This window comes from Cydia pomonella, chromosome 15 (genome assembly GCF_033807575.1).
Source record: "Cydia pomonella isolate Wapato2018A chromosome 15, ilCydPomo1, whole genome shotgun sequence".
Classification (NCBI taxonomy): Eukaryota; Metazoa; Arthropoda; class Insecta; order Lepidoptera; family Tortricidae; genus Cydia; species Cydia pomonella.
The window spans coordinates 6,079,850-6,096,334 of NC_084717.1; the positions used below are offsets into that span (position 1 = coordinate 6,079,850).

General features: G+C 37.3%; 1 protein-coding gene across 2 annotated transcripts in view; it reads left to right on the plus strand.

The window, feature by feature from the left end:
- Nucleotides 1-122: 122 nt before the first annotated feature.
- LOC133525645 (visual system homeobox 2-like) overlaps nt 123-16,485 on the plus strand; it is a 139,610-nt gene continuing 123,247 nt past the window's right edge. For both annotated transcript variants that reach the window (XM_061861971.1, XM_061861972.1), the window contains exon 1: nt 123-1,501. In XM_061861971.1, coding sequence (XP_061717955.1) covers nt 1,204-1,501 — 298 coding nt within the window. In that variant the 5' untranslated portion in view covers nt 123-1,203. The remainder of the gene's footprint in view (nt 1,502-16,485) is intronic.

A 16,485-nucleotide genomic window follows, 5' to 3' on the forward strand; every position in this document is an offset into this window, starting at 1 on the left:
CAATACGGCTTGTGTTGAGGGTACTTAGACAACGATATATATAATATATAAATATTTATAAATACTTAAATACATAGATAACACCCATGACTCAGCTCAGGAACAAATATCCATGCTCATCACACGAATAAATGCCCTTTCAAGGATTTGAACCCGGGACCATCAGCTTCGTAGGTAGGGTCACTACCCACTAGGCCAACCGGTCGTCACAACATTATTAATTAATAAATCAACACTAAGTTTCTTTTAGATTTTTAATTGAGCCTAGTAACTAGACAGGTATCTAAAGTTGAAGTTTTTGATTCTACAATACTTAGAGTTCATAATAAAAACCCGGACAAGTGTATTCAAATGTCCAGGAGGCAGGTACACATGTCGACTGTGTATGCATATTAAGTTCCCAAAAACAACCAAGATGTTATGCATAAAGGCAGGCATTCAAGTGTGACTGCAGGTACCACATAAGTGACATAAAGGCGCGGACGTGCGCTAATACTCGCCATTCACCACATAATGCAGCGGACACTGCGCACGATTACATGCCAATCCACCCGCCCCCACCACCCTTCGGACCTATTCATTTCTTACAATTAATCAAAATTAAATCAACCACAACCCCTACACCCAACTTTCAACTTTAACACCTGATGCTACGCTCTTATTTCAGATGATGCCATGTTGAGTAGGCGTGTCCCCCGCGAAGAAATCTGGCCAATAGAGTGCGGTAACAAAATATCCGTATTGGCTATTAGCAGGCCCCGCCCGCGCCGCCTGGGGGGGATGGCGTTCCAAATTCAAAACGTCCTATCGCGGCGCGCACGAACGACTCTTGCGTCGTTTCAAAACCAGACTAGGTTCCCGCGCCCTAGTTCGAAAAAGTCCGTTTTGCAGGGCTGGGGTTGGTAGTTAAGGCGATATGAAGCTGGGCGGTAACCAGTGGGTGGTCGAGGGGGCCGGCGGCGTTTTTACACGACGGCGGGCGGTGGCGCGCACAGACGCGCTCCGAACACCGTGCCAAGCGCTCGCGTCGCGACTTCTTACATTTCCGCGATTTTCACCGGGGAAAAACTGGAAAAGAGGCCTAATTTTAATTTATAGTATTTTAGGAAATTATTAAAAAAAGTGTTAGAAAAACTTTATTTTTTAAAGTGACTGATTGTGACTATGTAAAGTTAAGCTTAGTGCACACGTGCGAGCTCAAGCATGCAGGCGATGAGTGCAAATTCGAGCGCTCCGCGCGCGCCCCAGCGCTCGCCGTTCGCCATTCAAGAGTTGCTGGGCTTGAGCGACACGCGGGAAAGCCGGGAGAGATACTTTGAGAGCCGCGACAATGACAGAGTGCTGAATTTGTCGGAGAGTAGAGACAGGCCGTCGTACGCGCCGCAGTTCCCGCTGCCGGCGTCCGTGGCGTCTCGCGTGGCGTACGCCGCGGCGTTCAACGCACAGGCTGCGGTGGCGGCAGCGTTCTTGCCCGCGCCGCCGCTGCTCCACCCACCACCGGGTAAGTCTCTTAACAAAACAATGGTTAAAGTCAAACTGAAAATCACAAGTGTCCAAGTAATGTTGCACGTTAAGTTGAAGCACAGACATGTGAACTTTTGTAAAATATTATCCTGAGCTGATAAGTTGATGACAGAGTAGATACGAGCGGTTAGATCAGATTGTATAAGAATAATTAGCAGTAGAAATATGCAAAAGAAGTTGTATGAGGCTTTAAAACAGGATATTATAATGATCTATTATCAATGTTATGAATGTACGACTACATGAGGGTATTTAAAGAGTATAAGCCTTAGAGGTGTGTACCTACTCTGTAGGTAAGCCACTGCTGTCGGAATGTAGGTCTAAGTAGCAAGTGTCAGCACAAACTAATATAATAAGTAAAAGGGATTGAGCTAATGTAATCTTAGTGGCGTAATGTTTCGAACTCTGAGGAGTGATGCTTTTATATCAAAAAAAAATCGTTCTAAACTCACTCATCTGGGGTATCCATGAGAGAGTAACAGCGAAATTTAAGAGACCTGGGGAGAGTAGGAAATATAAATAGATACCGTTAAAAATAATAGCAAGTAGAGTACTAAAATTAATCCTGGCAGAACACTTTGACCTAGGTACCTATCACTATAACTTATATTTCAGTGGATTTACCTTGAGACCGTAACGTGAAAGTCCAAATCACATAAGTATTTAATGATTTCAAGGGATTTATTTTAATTACTATTAATTTCAACTTGAATAGAAATATTAAACTTACGGTTGACTGAAGTCAATGTATGAATAAGTAATATAATATCATTTTGTAGTCTTAATATTCGTTAACAATGATGGGTCTTGTTTTTCATTCGCTGAATTCAAATTAATATTCACACTTATTTTACCTACTCTTATTGTAGGTAAAGGTATTATAACTAGCAAATCTTTCAATTAAGCTTATCATTTGCATAATGCAGTTTAAACATTTTTACAGATATTATATTTGAACCGATTTTGTTTCAAGCGGTAAAAAAATGTTAATTGGCGAAACCTCGGCAGGCGATATTCGCGACGCGGGCGCAGCTGCATTGTCTCGTTTAATTAGCCCTTCACTCCTTTCATTACTCTTATTAGCACTCATTAGCCCTTCGTTTTATTAGTGCTTTATTAGCCCTTTTCTTTATCGTCGCGGCTTTGAGCCGCCGACGGATCAGCTTACTCGGCGGCGCGGCGTGTTAACGCAGGATTTTTGTCTGTCTGAACGTGTGTTGCGCTACTCGAGTGTATTGATGAGAGTTATAAACCTGCCGTTGGCTATACTGCTTTTAACGTAATGGTGAGAGAGAATAGTTATTTGCACATTCACTAAAATTATAATGTAAGAGGTGTAGGTATAAATGTAGGAACATAAAATACTTGTTAGTAAGTCACGAAGTTTATGCTTAGATAAAATATTCTAAACATCATTTAGGTAGTAATATAACTAACATAGTTTTTTAACATTATTACATAAATCAAAATCTATATGCAGAGGTTTTACATATTTATTTATTTTACTTTTTATTTAATCAAAACGTCAAGTATATTGTTCTATGAATTAACGAGATTCAAAATGGTACTTTGCAAGAAGATTGATTGAAATATCTAATACTCGTTCGCAACGTAGATAAATTATATTTCAACTTCTTATTATACACATTGTAGTACTGAAAATTTCATACATTAATGTAGAGAATGTTTTATATAATCGATGTTCTGGAAGCGTATACACTTTATTCTCTGATGTACGGAAATAGGAGCCTATCTACAAATTCCGTCCGTCGGTTACCGTCGGTAATAATGTGTTGTGAATTCTACTCTTGGATATAGGTATGGGCAGTAAAGGTATTGTGAAATGAACATGCTGATGTTTTTTAAATTATATTAAAATGTACGTTTTCCTTCCAGTTTGTAGATACAGATACTTAAGGGTATGTTTTGTTCAAACTATTATTACAGATTTAGGTAGGGTCCTTAAATTTCACAATACAGAAGATGTCTTATGATTTTCAAATATTAAGGATAAATATAGGTAATTGTGGTAAATATTGCAAACACCTAAAATTAATCTTGAAGAAATTGAGATTATTTAAATAAGTCTAGGACCTATATCTAATCAGTGTAGGTAGGTAGATAATTATAATGCTTATTTATAGCGTGTATCTTTAAGGGACTACACTTACTAAACAGTTCTTACTGTAAATAAAGAGTAAACATTTGAATATTTATTCCTGTTGAGGTTTATCTATGATTTTTGAAGATAACTCAAACTCTGTAGAGTGAAGGGATTTAAAACTTGATCAAGTACATTATTAGATGCCTATTTCATCTTCATGCAGTGTCCATTCGCAATGAAACAAAGAATTTATTGGGAGGTATTTAGCTACTTAACCACTAACTATTGGGCCATTTGGCATACTCATATAATACCAACGAGTTCTAATTTTTGTTAAACAGAAAGATGTATCTGATCGATAGTTCTATGCAGATAGATCCATTTAGAGCAGCTCTCTCCACTTACTCAATTTGCTTTTGGTAGTTCTAGTGTAGGTACCTATGTGACCCTAATTACCTAGGCAACAAAGTACAATTTAAAGCACAGCGGCGTCCCGCAGTGTGCGCCCGCGCCGCCCAAACTCGGGGCTTTATTATTATTTAAAATTTCGCGAAATATGCAGCTGCTAGGTTTAGGGTAATTTAAGAATATGCGCCGCAGTATGACCTGTGTTTTACTGACTGCATATCGTCAGGAGACAAACCAAACTCGCTAATTACTATTAGAAGTTCAGAGCCGCATTATTAATAAAACAAGGCTTATTATTGTGTAATTGTTTTTCTTGCAAATAGATTAGAATAGATTTATTATTATTATTCGTAAACACACAAACAGTCAATAGATATACATAAAAGGGAACATAGTGAGAGTAAAGTGTCTCGAAATGGCCTCATCTCTGCATGTTGCTGGCGACTTCCAGCGCTGATCTTCCGATGAGACCATCAAGTGAGAAATAATCACGGAAAGTAACAGACAAAAGGAGATAAACATAAAATAAACCGAAATAACACACAGTAGACAAACTTATACAAAAAAGAGATACAACATGCCGACATACAAATAAAAATTAGTGAAATTTGGTAGTGACCTGATGATATACTTGCGTTACCTACAGGTAATTAAAACAAGAAATATTACTTTGCTAATCTGCGAAAAAATAGGTGCTAGTCAATCAGTTCTAACCCGTTATACTTACTTGCGTATTTTTACATGCAATTAATGTTCCCACTTTCCCACCGCAAAAATAAATATAACAACCCACCACCGAAAGTACAAAATTAGACACGTGTTTCGCCTCTCTACGAGGCGTCCTCAGGAGATGCTGGAGATGTTGACGGTCTGACGCCCGACAACTGAAAACTTTCAAGTTTTTAGAACATTAATTGCATGTAAAAATACGCAAGTAAATATAACGGGTTAGCATTGATTGACTAGCACGTTATTTTTTCGCGGATTAGCAAAGTGATATTTTTTGTTTTAATTAGCATGGATTTCCGCAAAGGAACGCCTGATTCTATTAATTGCCTACAGGTATTTATAATAAATGTGAAAGTAATTATAATACTGCTAACACTGTAATCCTAGAAAACGCTCCTTACAACCACTACCGTTTGTAGGGTAGGTAACGGTCACAAAAAAGACCACACTGCGTTAACGTAAACCATCACAAAGTCGTACGCGCTCCTTCAATATCATGACTAATCTGCGGCAAAAAAATATCGACGAATAGGTAACTAAATTAATGTATAAAACAGACAACATAATACAATACAACACAATCATAATTAATTTTTAAAACACTTTAGTGATAGCGAGATTCGCTTCGGGTCAAATTACAAACCACAAACTATAGTAAACCTTAACACGAAAAAAAACGTCCCAAACACGCTCTCCTAAAACTGTGCAGTTCAAACCAGTATTGTGATAGCCACACCAAGGCCGCGATTCAATAACCTGAAACAAAAGCTGACCACTAATGGAACTCTTCCTTTATCCTACCCTTTATACGGATGAAAGGGCATCCACTGTATGGAGGTGTGAACGCAAAAACGTTTTTGAGATCATTGTAAGGAGGTGTCTTCGATTGTTTGGTTTAAGAGCGTTTTTGAGATTTACTTCAGAATAGACGGAGATAAAACAAATGATATTTGACAGGTTGGATTAAACAAACAGGTGGCTTGGATGAAATTGTCGAATGTAGGTACCTATTACTTAGATTTTTTTTAATTTGTGATGTGACAATTTTCATGAACAATTCGTGAATAGTGGTCATATCACTGACATACTTACAGGGGTGCTATTTCAAATGCGTTAAATCACACAAAGTAAAATAAAGTTAGATCACGGTTTTATAATTTACCTACTATGTTGCATTAAGGGTTCTTCATTCGGGTTGGTCTCGGACTGTCTAGAACACAAAATGACTACAATTATTTAGACCTTTATTTATCTACGTATCGTCGATTTACCTTTACGTTAGCGATGTCGACGGAGCTCCTATTTCTGTGCGGTTTGGCCTTCGGCCATTAAAAGATAACTAACTAACGTAACCTACCTATAAGTGGTCATTTTGTGTTCTAGACCGTTTGCGATGTAGACTAAAAGAGATACACGCAAAATATTACACTAGTAATTTTGCGTCCTAGACGGTCCGAGACCAAAGCCTTCATTCTACTGAAACTGAACTTTTATGGAAGTATAGTTTCACTATAAAAAAATAAAAATAAAACAAATATGTATAAAAATTACCCTCTGTAATATTACGATTGTAATTGCAACGGACTACAAAATAATCAAAATATGATACGGACGGTGACTATACTCGTATACATTAATTTAATATGATAATATAAACAATCCCAATAAGGCCTAGTTTACCCTGTGGGTTGGAAGGTCAGATGGCAGTCGCTTTCGTAAAAACTAGTGCCTACGCCAAATCTTGGTATTCGTTTTCAAGCGGACCCCGGGCTCCCATGAGCCGTGGCAAAATGCCGGGACAACGCGAGGAAGAAGAAGAAGATAAATAATCTGTAGTTGTAGTAAGATGCAACGTAAATTAGGTAGGTTATAATACATACTTAATTATGATTCCGAAATATTGGTTTTATTAAGTTTATGTCCTGTTTTTATTTAACAAATAATACTCCGACTAATCAGCCGTTTTTGCCGACTAGTCCCCGATTAAACGCCGATTACAAATGTGGCCGGATAGTCTGCTTTCCCGACTAGTCGGGGACTAGTCGGTACATCCCTGATGGGAATAGATATTTGGCTGTCAAAAAGTCGTATTTGCCTCCTTATGAAGTGTATTACCCACTTTTATGACAATGCAATATCTTGAATTAGTTCAATTGATATCACGGTCTTCTTATGATAGCGGTAATAGCTAAATATATCTGCTATATGAAGTAGGTGCCTCTTCATCGTCGTCAGTAATTACTGCGTTTCACAACGTCATGACTGACGTCTATCTTCATTTTCATAGTGAAGTATAAAAATATAAATCATTATTGACACTAATGAGTGAATCAACATTTTCTTGACACAGTCGCCTGCGTCAACTTTAAAATCCTGGTTTTATGGTATATAAAATAACCAAACATACATTTTATGGCAATTATGAGCATGCTTAGCATATTAGTGAAACGTATTGTAACAATTCTTCTAATAAACCATGCTCCACAATCCAAATCCTCCAAGTTGATCCACCTCTATTTTCTGTGTTACATGGAACATACTTTTACATATGTAATTGTTCGATATGTTAGATGTGTATTTCATTTTCTTATTTCGTTTTGGACATAACGCCCAACTTATCCGACTTCTGAACATGTGCTTCCCCACTCAATTAATTTTGATAAAACGTACCTACTATGCTACGAAATATTTTCGGTCCTTTCCAATAATTTTAGTTGTGGTATATCTTTTGTATTACATTTTTGAAATGTTTGTATGACTGTTTGGTTTCTAAAAAAAAATTGATGGAGTTTATTGGAATTAACCAGTAATTTTTGTAGGTTACATTAAAATACGATAAGCACGTTCATACCAAATGATACTCCTCTTGACCAAAAATTACCGCAATAGGTATTCGTTTTAGTAATAGTACCTATTGAGTAATTAAAAAATAAAAGTACTTTGAAATATTTTATACTAGATGGCGCATTCTTGAAACCATTATCAAAATACGTAATAAATACAATTAAACAGAGGTGTCAAACATAGTCTACGAATAATATTCAATTTCGTCAACACGTATTATGTACTTTATTATCTACGAGTATGAGTATACAGTATTAGACTAATAATACAAAATAATATATAGAGGTATAATAGAACACCTCCTTTTTCAAGTCATTCAATAAATGCAATAACTTGACCGTGGAAAGCCTTGGCTTATTGGTTTGTCTGTTCGTAATTAACGAAGCAAGCGGGGGAGATGTTCAAATGTGAGTGTGTATACACATAGGTTCGCGTGTATGTGTAGGTTGCCGCCGAATTTAGGCTCGTAAGAACAATGCTGTGTGTTAAAACAGGAGGCATCGAATTGGTATGGAGGATAGTGGACCACTAAATGTTTTGATACATAGACATAGAAAATAGATAAAGAGACATAGTGATGACGTTTTAATTTCTCAATTATGAAGCTTGGATCTAGCAAACCTTTCTTTTTGGTCAAATGGTTGACTGGTAGAGAATGCCTTAAGTCTTGCGTACGTAAGTACCATCGCTGACCCACTACTACCTTTGATGTGCGGTCGAAATACCCTGCATCATGTAGAGGAGCCATTATTGGCGGTAAAATTTAAATAATATAAACGTTTGTATGTACCTAAAATGAAACGTCCGTCCACCAGCAGAGGGTCGAATCACTAATGTAAATAAGTACTTAAAATTTATTTCTGTCACCTTAACTTCTTGTAATCGTAAACATCGTAAATGTGACATTATCTATGGAAAGGGATCTTATTGTCGATGGCGCTTACGCCGCACTGCGTAGCGCGGCATTGTTTATAATATGGGAGCATCGTTGATAATGGCATAACCGCCACCGACAATAAGGTCCCTTTTCATAGATAATGTCACAAATTACCTACATTGAGATTGCGTTAGCAGCCTTACTTCAGCAGCTTTGCTGTTGCGGGAAATTAGGGTACGGAAACGGATTTTAATTGTTGAGCTGTTTACGGTTTACTTTACATTGTACATGTAAAGTTAACCCCAACGGTATGACTACATTGGACATTTCATACCGTTAGTATTGACAGCAGCCCTAAATAGATCAGCAATTTAAGTCTATGAGCGTACCAGGCTTTTTTTACTACCATTTTACTTGCTTTTAAGGCATACATCATGTAAAAATAGTACTTTTTGTCGCGTAAATATAGCCTGTTTACCGCCGCGCTGTCTGTCCCATATGGGTCAGAATCGATCGACCAAACTCTAGCAGGGTTCTAGCGGCATAGAAAGGGTTAATCTGACTTGTTGTTTAGTAATTATTGTTTTGGGTGCCATTTCCACTGTAAAGTGATTATCGTAAACATTCCTACGTACCTACCATACGCATAATAGGTTAGGTATATCTTATCTTATACCTTTAAACGAGCACGTTTACGGGTTCGAATCTCGCCTGGTGATTAACTTTTGTTTTTTTGTTTTATATGTTCAAGTTTATATATAATTTTAAATTTTTATAGTTTTAGACAAGTTTAATTGAGTAAAAAAATGTAGTTAAGATTATCACCTATACACCACCATATTACAATAAATAGTTATACCCGAGCAAAGCTCGGTCGCCCAGGTACTTATACCTTTAAACGAGCAATTCTTGTTTATTTATATACATATTATTATTATTATTTGAGATAATACTCTGGAAAAAACGCGCATTTTCCTGTTTTAATATGTTTTCCGAGCAAAGCTAAAAAAACTGCGGCAGACAGGTACTTTTGAACGCGAACTGTAGAGATCTCTATTTGGAAAAGTTTCCAGAGTGGTAGATAGGTACTTTTGGAACGTTGTGTACGCCAGTCATCATCCATCTAACTGTATGACCGTATGAGTTTACGACGGGTCGACCGTAAATATTGAAAAATTGATTACCGTTGTTAACCGTAGAATAAGTACCTAAAGCATCGACAATGTTTCAAGTTTTGCAATGTTTAGGCTAAACATTAGGAAGCTAATTTTCTGAAAACACTTTTAACAAACATTATGTACCTATATAAATAACGTTTCTAGAGTCAGAACAAGATAAGTGGCCAGCGGTTTTGACAGCCCTGACAGTGCAAGTGTTATTTTAACCGTCAAACTTCTATGAAATTATGACATTTACTTAAAATCGTTGCCAACTTACCTTGGTCTAACTACATTTAATAGGGCTTTCATGTATTTAGCATGTGTAAGTGTATGACTATATTTCGCTTCGCTTTCGCTTTTCGGTGAAGGAAAACATCGTGAGGAAACCGGACTAACCCCAATGAGGCCTAGTTTACCCTCTGGGTTGGAAGATCAGATGGCAGTCGCTTTCCTAAAAACTAGTGCCTACGCCAAGTTTCGGGATTAGTTTTCAAGCGGACCCCGGGCTCCCATGAGCCGTGGCAAAATGCCGAGACGAAGCGAGGAAAAAGAAGACATGACTATACTTTTCGATTTCATAAAACACGATTTCTTCTGAAAAATCATTGATATTTCCTACACTTTCCAGTTCTTATATCTGGCGGTGGTTCTCCGACTTTACCCGAAAGGGTTCGGTTATTAGTTCGCGTTCCGCACACATACACACACACGCACACAAGGCACACATGCAGCTCATAATGGATTCGCGCGGCGTGCGATGTTAACCCCTCCTTGTACAACCAGTTTGTTATGGCTTGGTGCTAGGTATGAGCGAGCGCGGGGGCGAGAAACAAACACTGACAAGAAAAGTCACTTTATGACGTGTCCAACGGCATTGCTAAGTAACTGAAGCACCAGTTTTAAGGCCCGTCCAGACGGGAACAATTTTTCGCCAAGCTGATTAAATTGTCTGATCAAATCAGGTGGTGTGAACGCAAAATTGAATTTGGCTTGCCGATTCCAATTTATTTGATTGTAAGATTATGACCGACCCAATGGAGGTGCGGTCGCAAGAAACGGCGGTCGCATTTTCGACGATAGTATGCGCAATATGTGGATTTAGGGACATTTATTTAAAATTACAAGCCCTCGAATTCAACATTAATTCTAAAATTGGTGATTAAATTGTGTATCCAAGTGTGGACGCTAGATGATATTGACGCCAATTTCTTTCCTGATTATATCGGTCAATTTGATTAACCCGTCTGGACTGGCCTTTAATGAATAGTTGAAATATTCTGAGGTAATATTTTCGTCTTTAATGTTCATCTATAAATACAAAAGTCATCAATTCTTTTATGCAGCGCGATTAGCTACCGATCGCCAGTTATTAGAAACAAGCCTGCTATAAAAGCAACTTTACCTTCCTATTTAAATGGTTCAAATTCATGTAGCACCTTATTCGGAGATAACACGATTGAGTAATGTAGGACGATCGACCGCCACATTCAAGTTTTTCTTACTCTAAGCTACTGGAATTAGATATTACCCCCTTATTCATAAACTTAACAAACCTCTATTAAATTTTGACTCTTTCGAACAAAGACAACTGCAAAAATGACACATAAAGACTAACAATTATCAACGGCTGTTAAACTTTATGATAACGCTTAGCGCTTGTGATTTGGACAATAGCAATTTGTCCGCGAATATGACGGCGTTGGTAGGCGTCTATAGCAGTGTGTGGTACAGCTTCTGACTTGTTAGAACCCAGCCGCTATCGCATGTGACTTTTTAATGGCTTTACCTACTAGGTTTCTTAGACTTGAAGTAATCGCAAATTGTCTCTGTGTCGAACAGTGTCGGTCAGCATATAAAGCGGTGTCTGGGACTTGTCGGTAGGTTCCTACCCAGCCGCCGTCGCTTGTGACTTGGAGTTTTAGCAATTTGTCGGTGTGTCGACATGTATAGCGGTGTCTGGGACAGGCCTAGCCTGGCATGCTTTATTCTTATTCAACCTATTTAATGGCTTTACCTACTAGGTTTCTTAGGTACTAGCACCCAACCGCTTGGAGTTGTAGCAATTTATCGGTGTGTCGAACAGTGTCAGTCGGCATGTATAGCGGTGTCTGGGCCTTGTTGGTAGGTTCCTACTCAGGCGCTGTCGCTTGTGACTTGGAGTTGTAGCAATTTTGTCGGTGTGTCGAACAGTGTCGGTCGGCATGTATAGCGGTGTCTGGGACAGGCTTGGCCTGGCATGCTTTGTTCCAAATCAACCTATTAAATGGTAGCGGAATCAAATAAACCTACTAGGTTTATGGTTTAAATTGAACACTAATATCTTCGTTCAGTTATGACCATTATTAAAATGTGTAGGCATAGTATAACAATAAAAATGGTATTGATACATAATTGACTTCATGCATCAAAAATATTTTGCAATTTTTAAAAATGACGTTCAACAACAATTAAAATCCGCAAGTTTTAGTTTAAAAACGTAATTTTTTAGTATATTTTCTATTACCCTAATCTACCTAAGTATTTTAAACATTTTTAACAGATTCTTTAGGTATTTTATAGTGAGAAAAATTTTTATGACACTATACTGAAGCGCATTTTTTTGGGTAAGTAATGAAACGTATACGTACATATGGTATATTCCATAGAACATATAAACTCTAATAGTATAATATTTAAAAGTATAACATTCACTAAGAATAACGATTATAACGAATAACAACGAAAAATATAATTTCATAATTAATAACACCCTTTAAGTATACTATCATTTATGATAAAGTTCATGTAATATAATGTTGAATTAATATAACTTTAAAAATATATAACAAACATTACCAATAATAATATAAAAAAGTAACATACTAATAAACGCCAAACTTTCTCTCTTTTCTGTCTATTATTTCTCTCCATTAGGTACCCATGTTTCTCTCTATTCCCCGACAAACTTTGTCTCTAAAATCTGTAGGGTTATGAGTAGAAACTAAAATAGTAACACAAAGAGTTTTATATGAAAATCAATCAAAAATAAAAATAAGTCAGTTCAATTAGCTCGCAGTTCACCTAACACGCTCCTCCTCGCTTCGCTCGTCGTCGCACCTATCTATACTCTGTCAAACAATACTCTTCCGTGACAGTATCTACACGCTCTGCTGCTTTATATTCAAATATTATTTAAAATGTTATTCGACATTTTGATATGTATACTAAATCTAGATTATTTCAAACAGAATTATTTCTTATGCTCGTTAGGCGAAACAATGATATATTTTATGTATGTTATATCATTATGAGCTTATACTATTTTGAAAATAGATAATTCGTACATTATACTTAACGTTATTATACGTTATGCACGTTTGTAAAGTAAAATTATACCAAAAGTGCGTATACGTTTCATGACGCACCCCATTTTTTTACGGCGTAAATAGCAAAAACCTTATTCTTCATGATTATTTTGCCGTCATTTTGGCGCAGGCTCACATTGGTGAGCGATGGCGCTATAACCTTTGGCCTATCCTCTATTAGATAGCGCCACTTTTTGATATTTAATAAAGTTAACATATATCCGTGAAAAATAAGGAACAAAGTCTAATGGCGTTCTCAAAGTTTTAATCACGTGCCGAAAGATGGCAGTAAATTTACTGTGGCTACAAAGTTTTCTTTGACAATCCACCTCTATTACAAATTTTCTATCCTCTTGGTTAATATCCCCTTATTGGAAACAATGATTGTTACAATTACAACATTTAGAGCCGTAATCACCAACAAAAACTTCAGGCTTTACACCGTTTCGCTGTTACTAGGTACCTACGTATAGTGCCGCTGATTTAGCCGCCTTTCGAGTTGTGAGCCCTAAAACTATACATTTCTAGATGGGACTACATTAAAACACGAAACGCATCGAGAAAAGTTAGGTAGTGCCCTTGCGCTGCGCTTTGCTCGCCTTAGTGCTTAGATAGAGTGTAAATGCTATTTATTACCTTATAATTAGATCATTCTGGGTGTCTGTGGGCGCATTCAAAAACCCGGAGAAGTTAAGATTCATTGACATAAATCGGGGTTTTTGGTGTGAAATGTTTACACTAGCCAAAAAATAGGTAAAAACATTTGGAGCTTACTATTTTTTTTTATTCATAGTTAGGTAGATATTTTACAATAAACAAAGATACACAAAATCATTCCCGCACTAAAAACCCCTATTTATGCTCATCGATCAAACGAAAAAAAAAACACACGAAATAAAAGCATACCTACCCGCTAATTTGATTAAGCACAGCCACTTTCATTTGTTTTCAATTTCGGTATATTTGGCGTAGCATGATGCAAGGTCTTCAGCTGCTTATAGTTAGTCAGTACTTCTGGGCATTTTCCGCAAATCGACAACCATTGTGTCTATTTTGCGTGAAACGAGTTAGCGCTACTCTAACCACCCCAGGCCGCGTAGCCAACGTGCAAATCGCTTACGCTCCGTAGCAATCGAAACGCAACTGTCACTATCGCACTAATATGGAAGACGGAAAGAGAGACACAAAGCGATTCGTTGTCGAAGCGATAACGATTGTCACCTTGGCTAGGCCGGCTGGGTCGCTACGTAGCGAACGAAACGCAACTGTCTCTGTCGCACTAATGTGGAAGAGTGATAGAGAAACACAACGCGTTTCGTTGTCGTAGCGATTGTCACCTTGGCTAGGCCGGTAGACTAAGAAAATAAATAATATAGTTATTGTGAAATAAACAGTTTGGCCAGTTCTAGTAATTTAAGTGCGTAGTTAGGGAGCGCGGCTCGACACCTCCGCACAAAGCCGCGGTAACAGCTAGTTGAGCGAGCTAGCTGTGGCGCGCGGCGTCGCCCGTCTCATCAGGGCTTTTTCCTACATACTACTTATGGCTTCTTCTCATAATGTGGTGCGAGCATGAATAGTTAGAAGGGTAAATTCGACTTGTTTTGATGAGACCTCATGACATGATATGAGATGTGTAATGTGGCGATATCACGACCTGAGCACAAAAATCGCTTATAAAGGTATGGCTGTTTGGTTTGACATTGTAGTCTAACATTCTTTACTATTTTACTAAACCGCTTTAACTAATGTGCCTTCACCGAATGAAATTATTTGCTCTGATAAGTCTTGTAATTGGTAATACTAGATTTGATGGTGTGATTAAGAGTTTTTCAAATAATTTTACATGTAACAGACATACTTACAACGTCATTTTCTGTATGAACGTACTCACGAAGCGATCTAGGTTTTCACATGCTATTGACGACATCTGCTTTTAATCCCGTCCAGTCTAATCCAAATCTTGGTTAGTTGAAATAAAGTTGCAAATCAAATGCAATTTTAACTCTCCCTCGTGTCTAATTAGCCTGAAAACGAAACTATATCGAAAACGATTGAATATGAGCTGTTTTTCTAGGGTTTAAGGTTGGTTTTTGATTGAAGTTACGGCGACAATAATAGAGCGCTCTCGACCTCTCTGAGGCACGAGATTTCCCGCGCTTTTTTTTCTGCAAATTTTTACACAGAGGTTATATTTTTCTTATTACATTTTGGGCTTGAGAGTATTTTGGTGAGACTTTCGTATAGTTTTCTAAGACATCACAGTGCTTCTGCACCACAGCCACACACCTCCATGCACTCATTACATAATCTAAAGAAGTGTCCATGGATGGTTTACAAGGAAATCTCTTCTTCAAGGAAAGCTTTATGGGTATATGGGTATCTTTAAGAGTGTTAATTATTTATAGTAAATTCTTAAGTTTTTTAAAAGACTCCTTCAGTGGTATAGGATACATTAGTATAGGATATTTATTTCTGTATATAAATTATAAGTCTAATAGATCGTGTTATTCACGATGACGCTTGCCTTGACTCCTATTGTCATGTTATTAAAGGTTAGATTTGACAAATCTGCGCGTCATCGTGGATGACGCGAACTATATTACTTAAAAAAACACAAATCACAATATTAAATATTATAATTTCATTTGTTCCTTATTTACTTCCTATGTTGTCCTACTCCTACCATGAGTCTCACGAAACATAATTATAACTATGTACTCTATGTAGTTGTCATAGGCGTTACTAGGACCGGAATAAATATCTCAAAAAACCATCTATTTCGTACATTTCCATAATAACTTATGAGCCTTAATAAAATTTCCATAATAAGATCGTTGTCGTTTAATAAGTCATCGCCTCGCATTACCATATACATTACCGAGAGGGACAGAAGATAGTGGAGGCGCGGGAGGGACAAGGAGAAGTGTAGCCAATAGACAATAGAAGATGGCTATTCTTTTATCATTGGAGGAATATAAAAAAAGTATTGTTTGTAAATGGGTCCACTTTTTTTATGTTCAAGTTCTGCTTGAATAAATAGCCAATTGGGTCAAACACCTCTCAGAAAAAGGTCACTTCTGTGGATAAAACATCAAAAATTAAGTTATGTATCATGTTTTTCCTATTTGAGCCTGTAAGGGCGCAGTCCAAAAAATAGCTTAAGATTCTCTTAACTTAGATATGTCTACAGGAATAGCGCGAGCGGGTGAAGCATATAAAATACTATAAAATGTACGTATCTTTCGGAATGAAGTACTAAAATCAGTAACCTGTATACAGAATATTCAAATCGGGTAGGTATCAATTCAATGCACTTGCAAAGCGTCTAAATTTACATCCAAATATTTAAAACGCTTACGAATCCCTTTTCTCCCCTCGATGTTAAGAATAACGCGGGTGAATTAAGTCGTCTTGGGTTAAAAAGTCCAAAAGTAACCCTCCCCCTGGGGAGAGGGGGGTTGTATAGATTTTTCGGGGAGTTTAGAACGATACGCT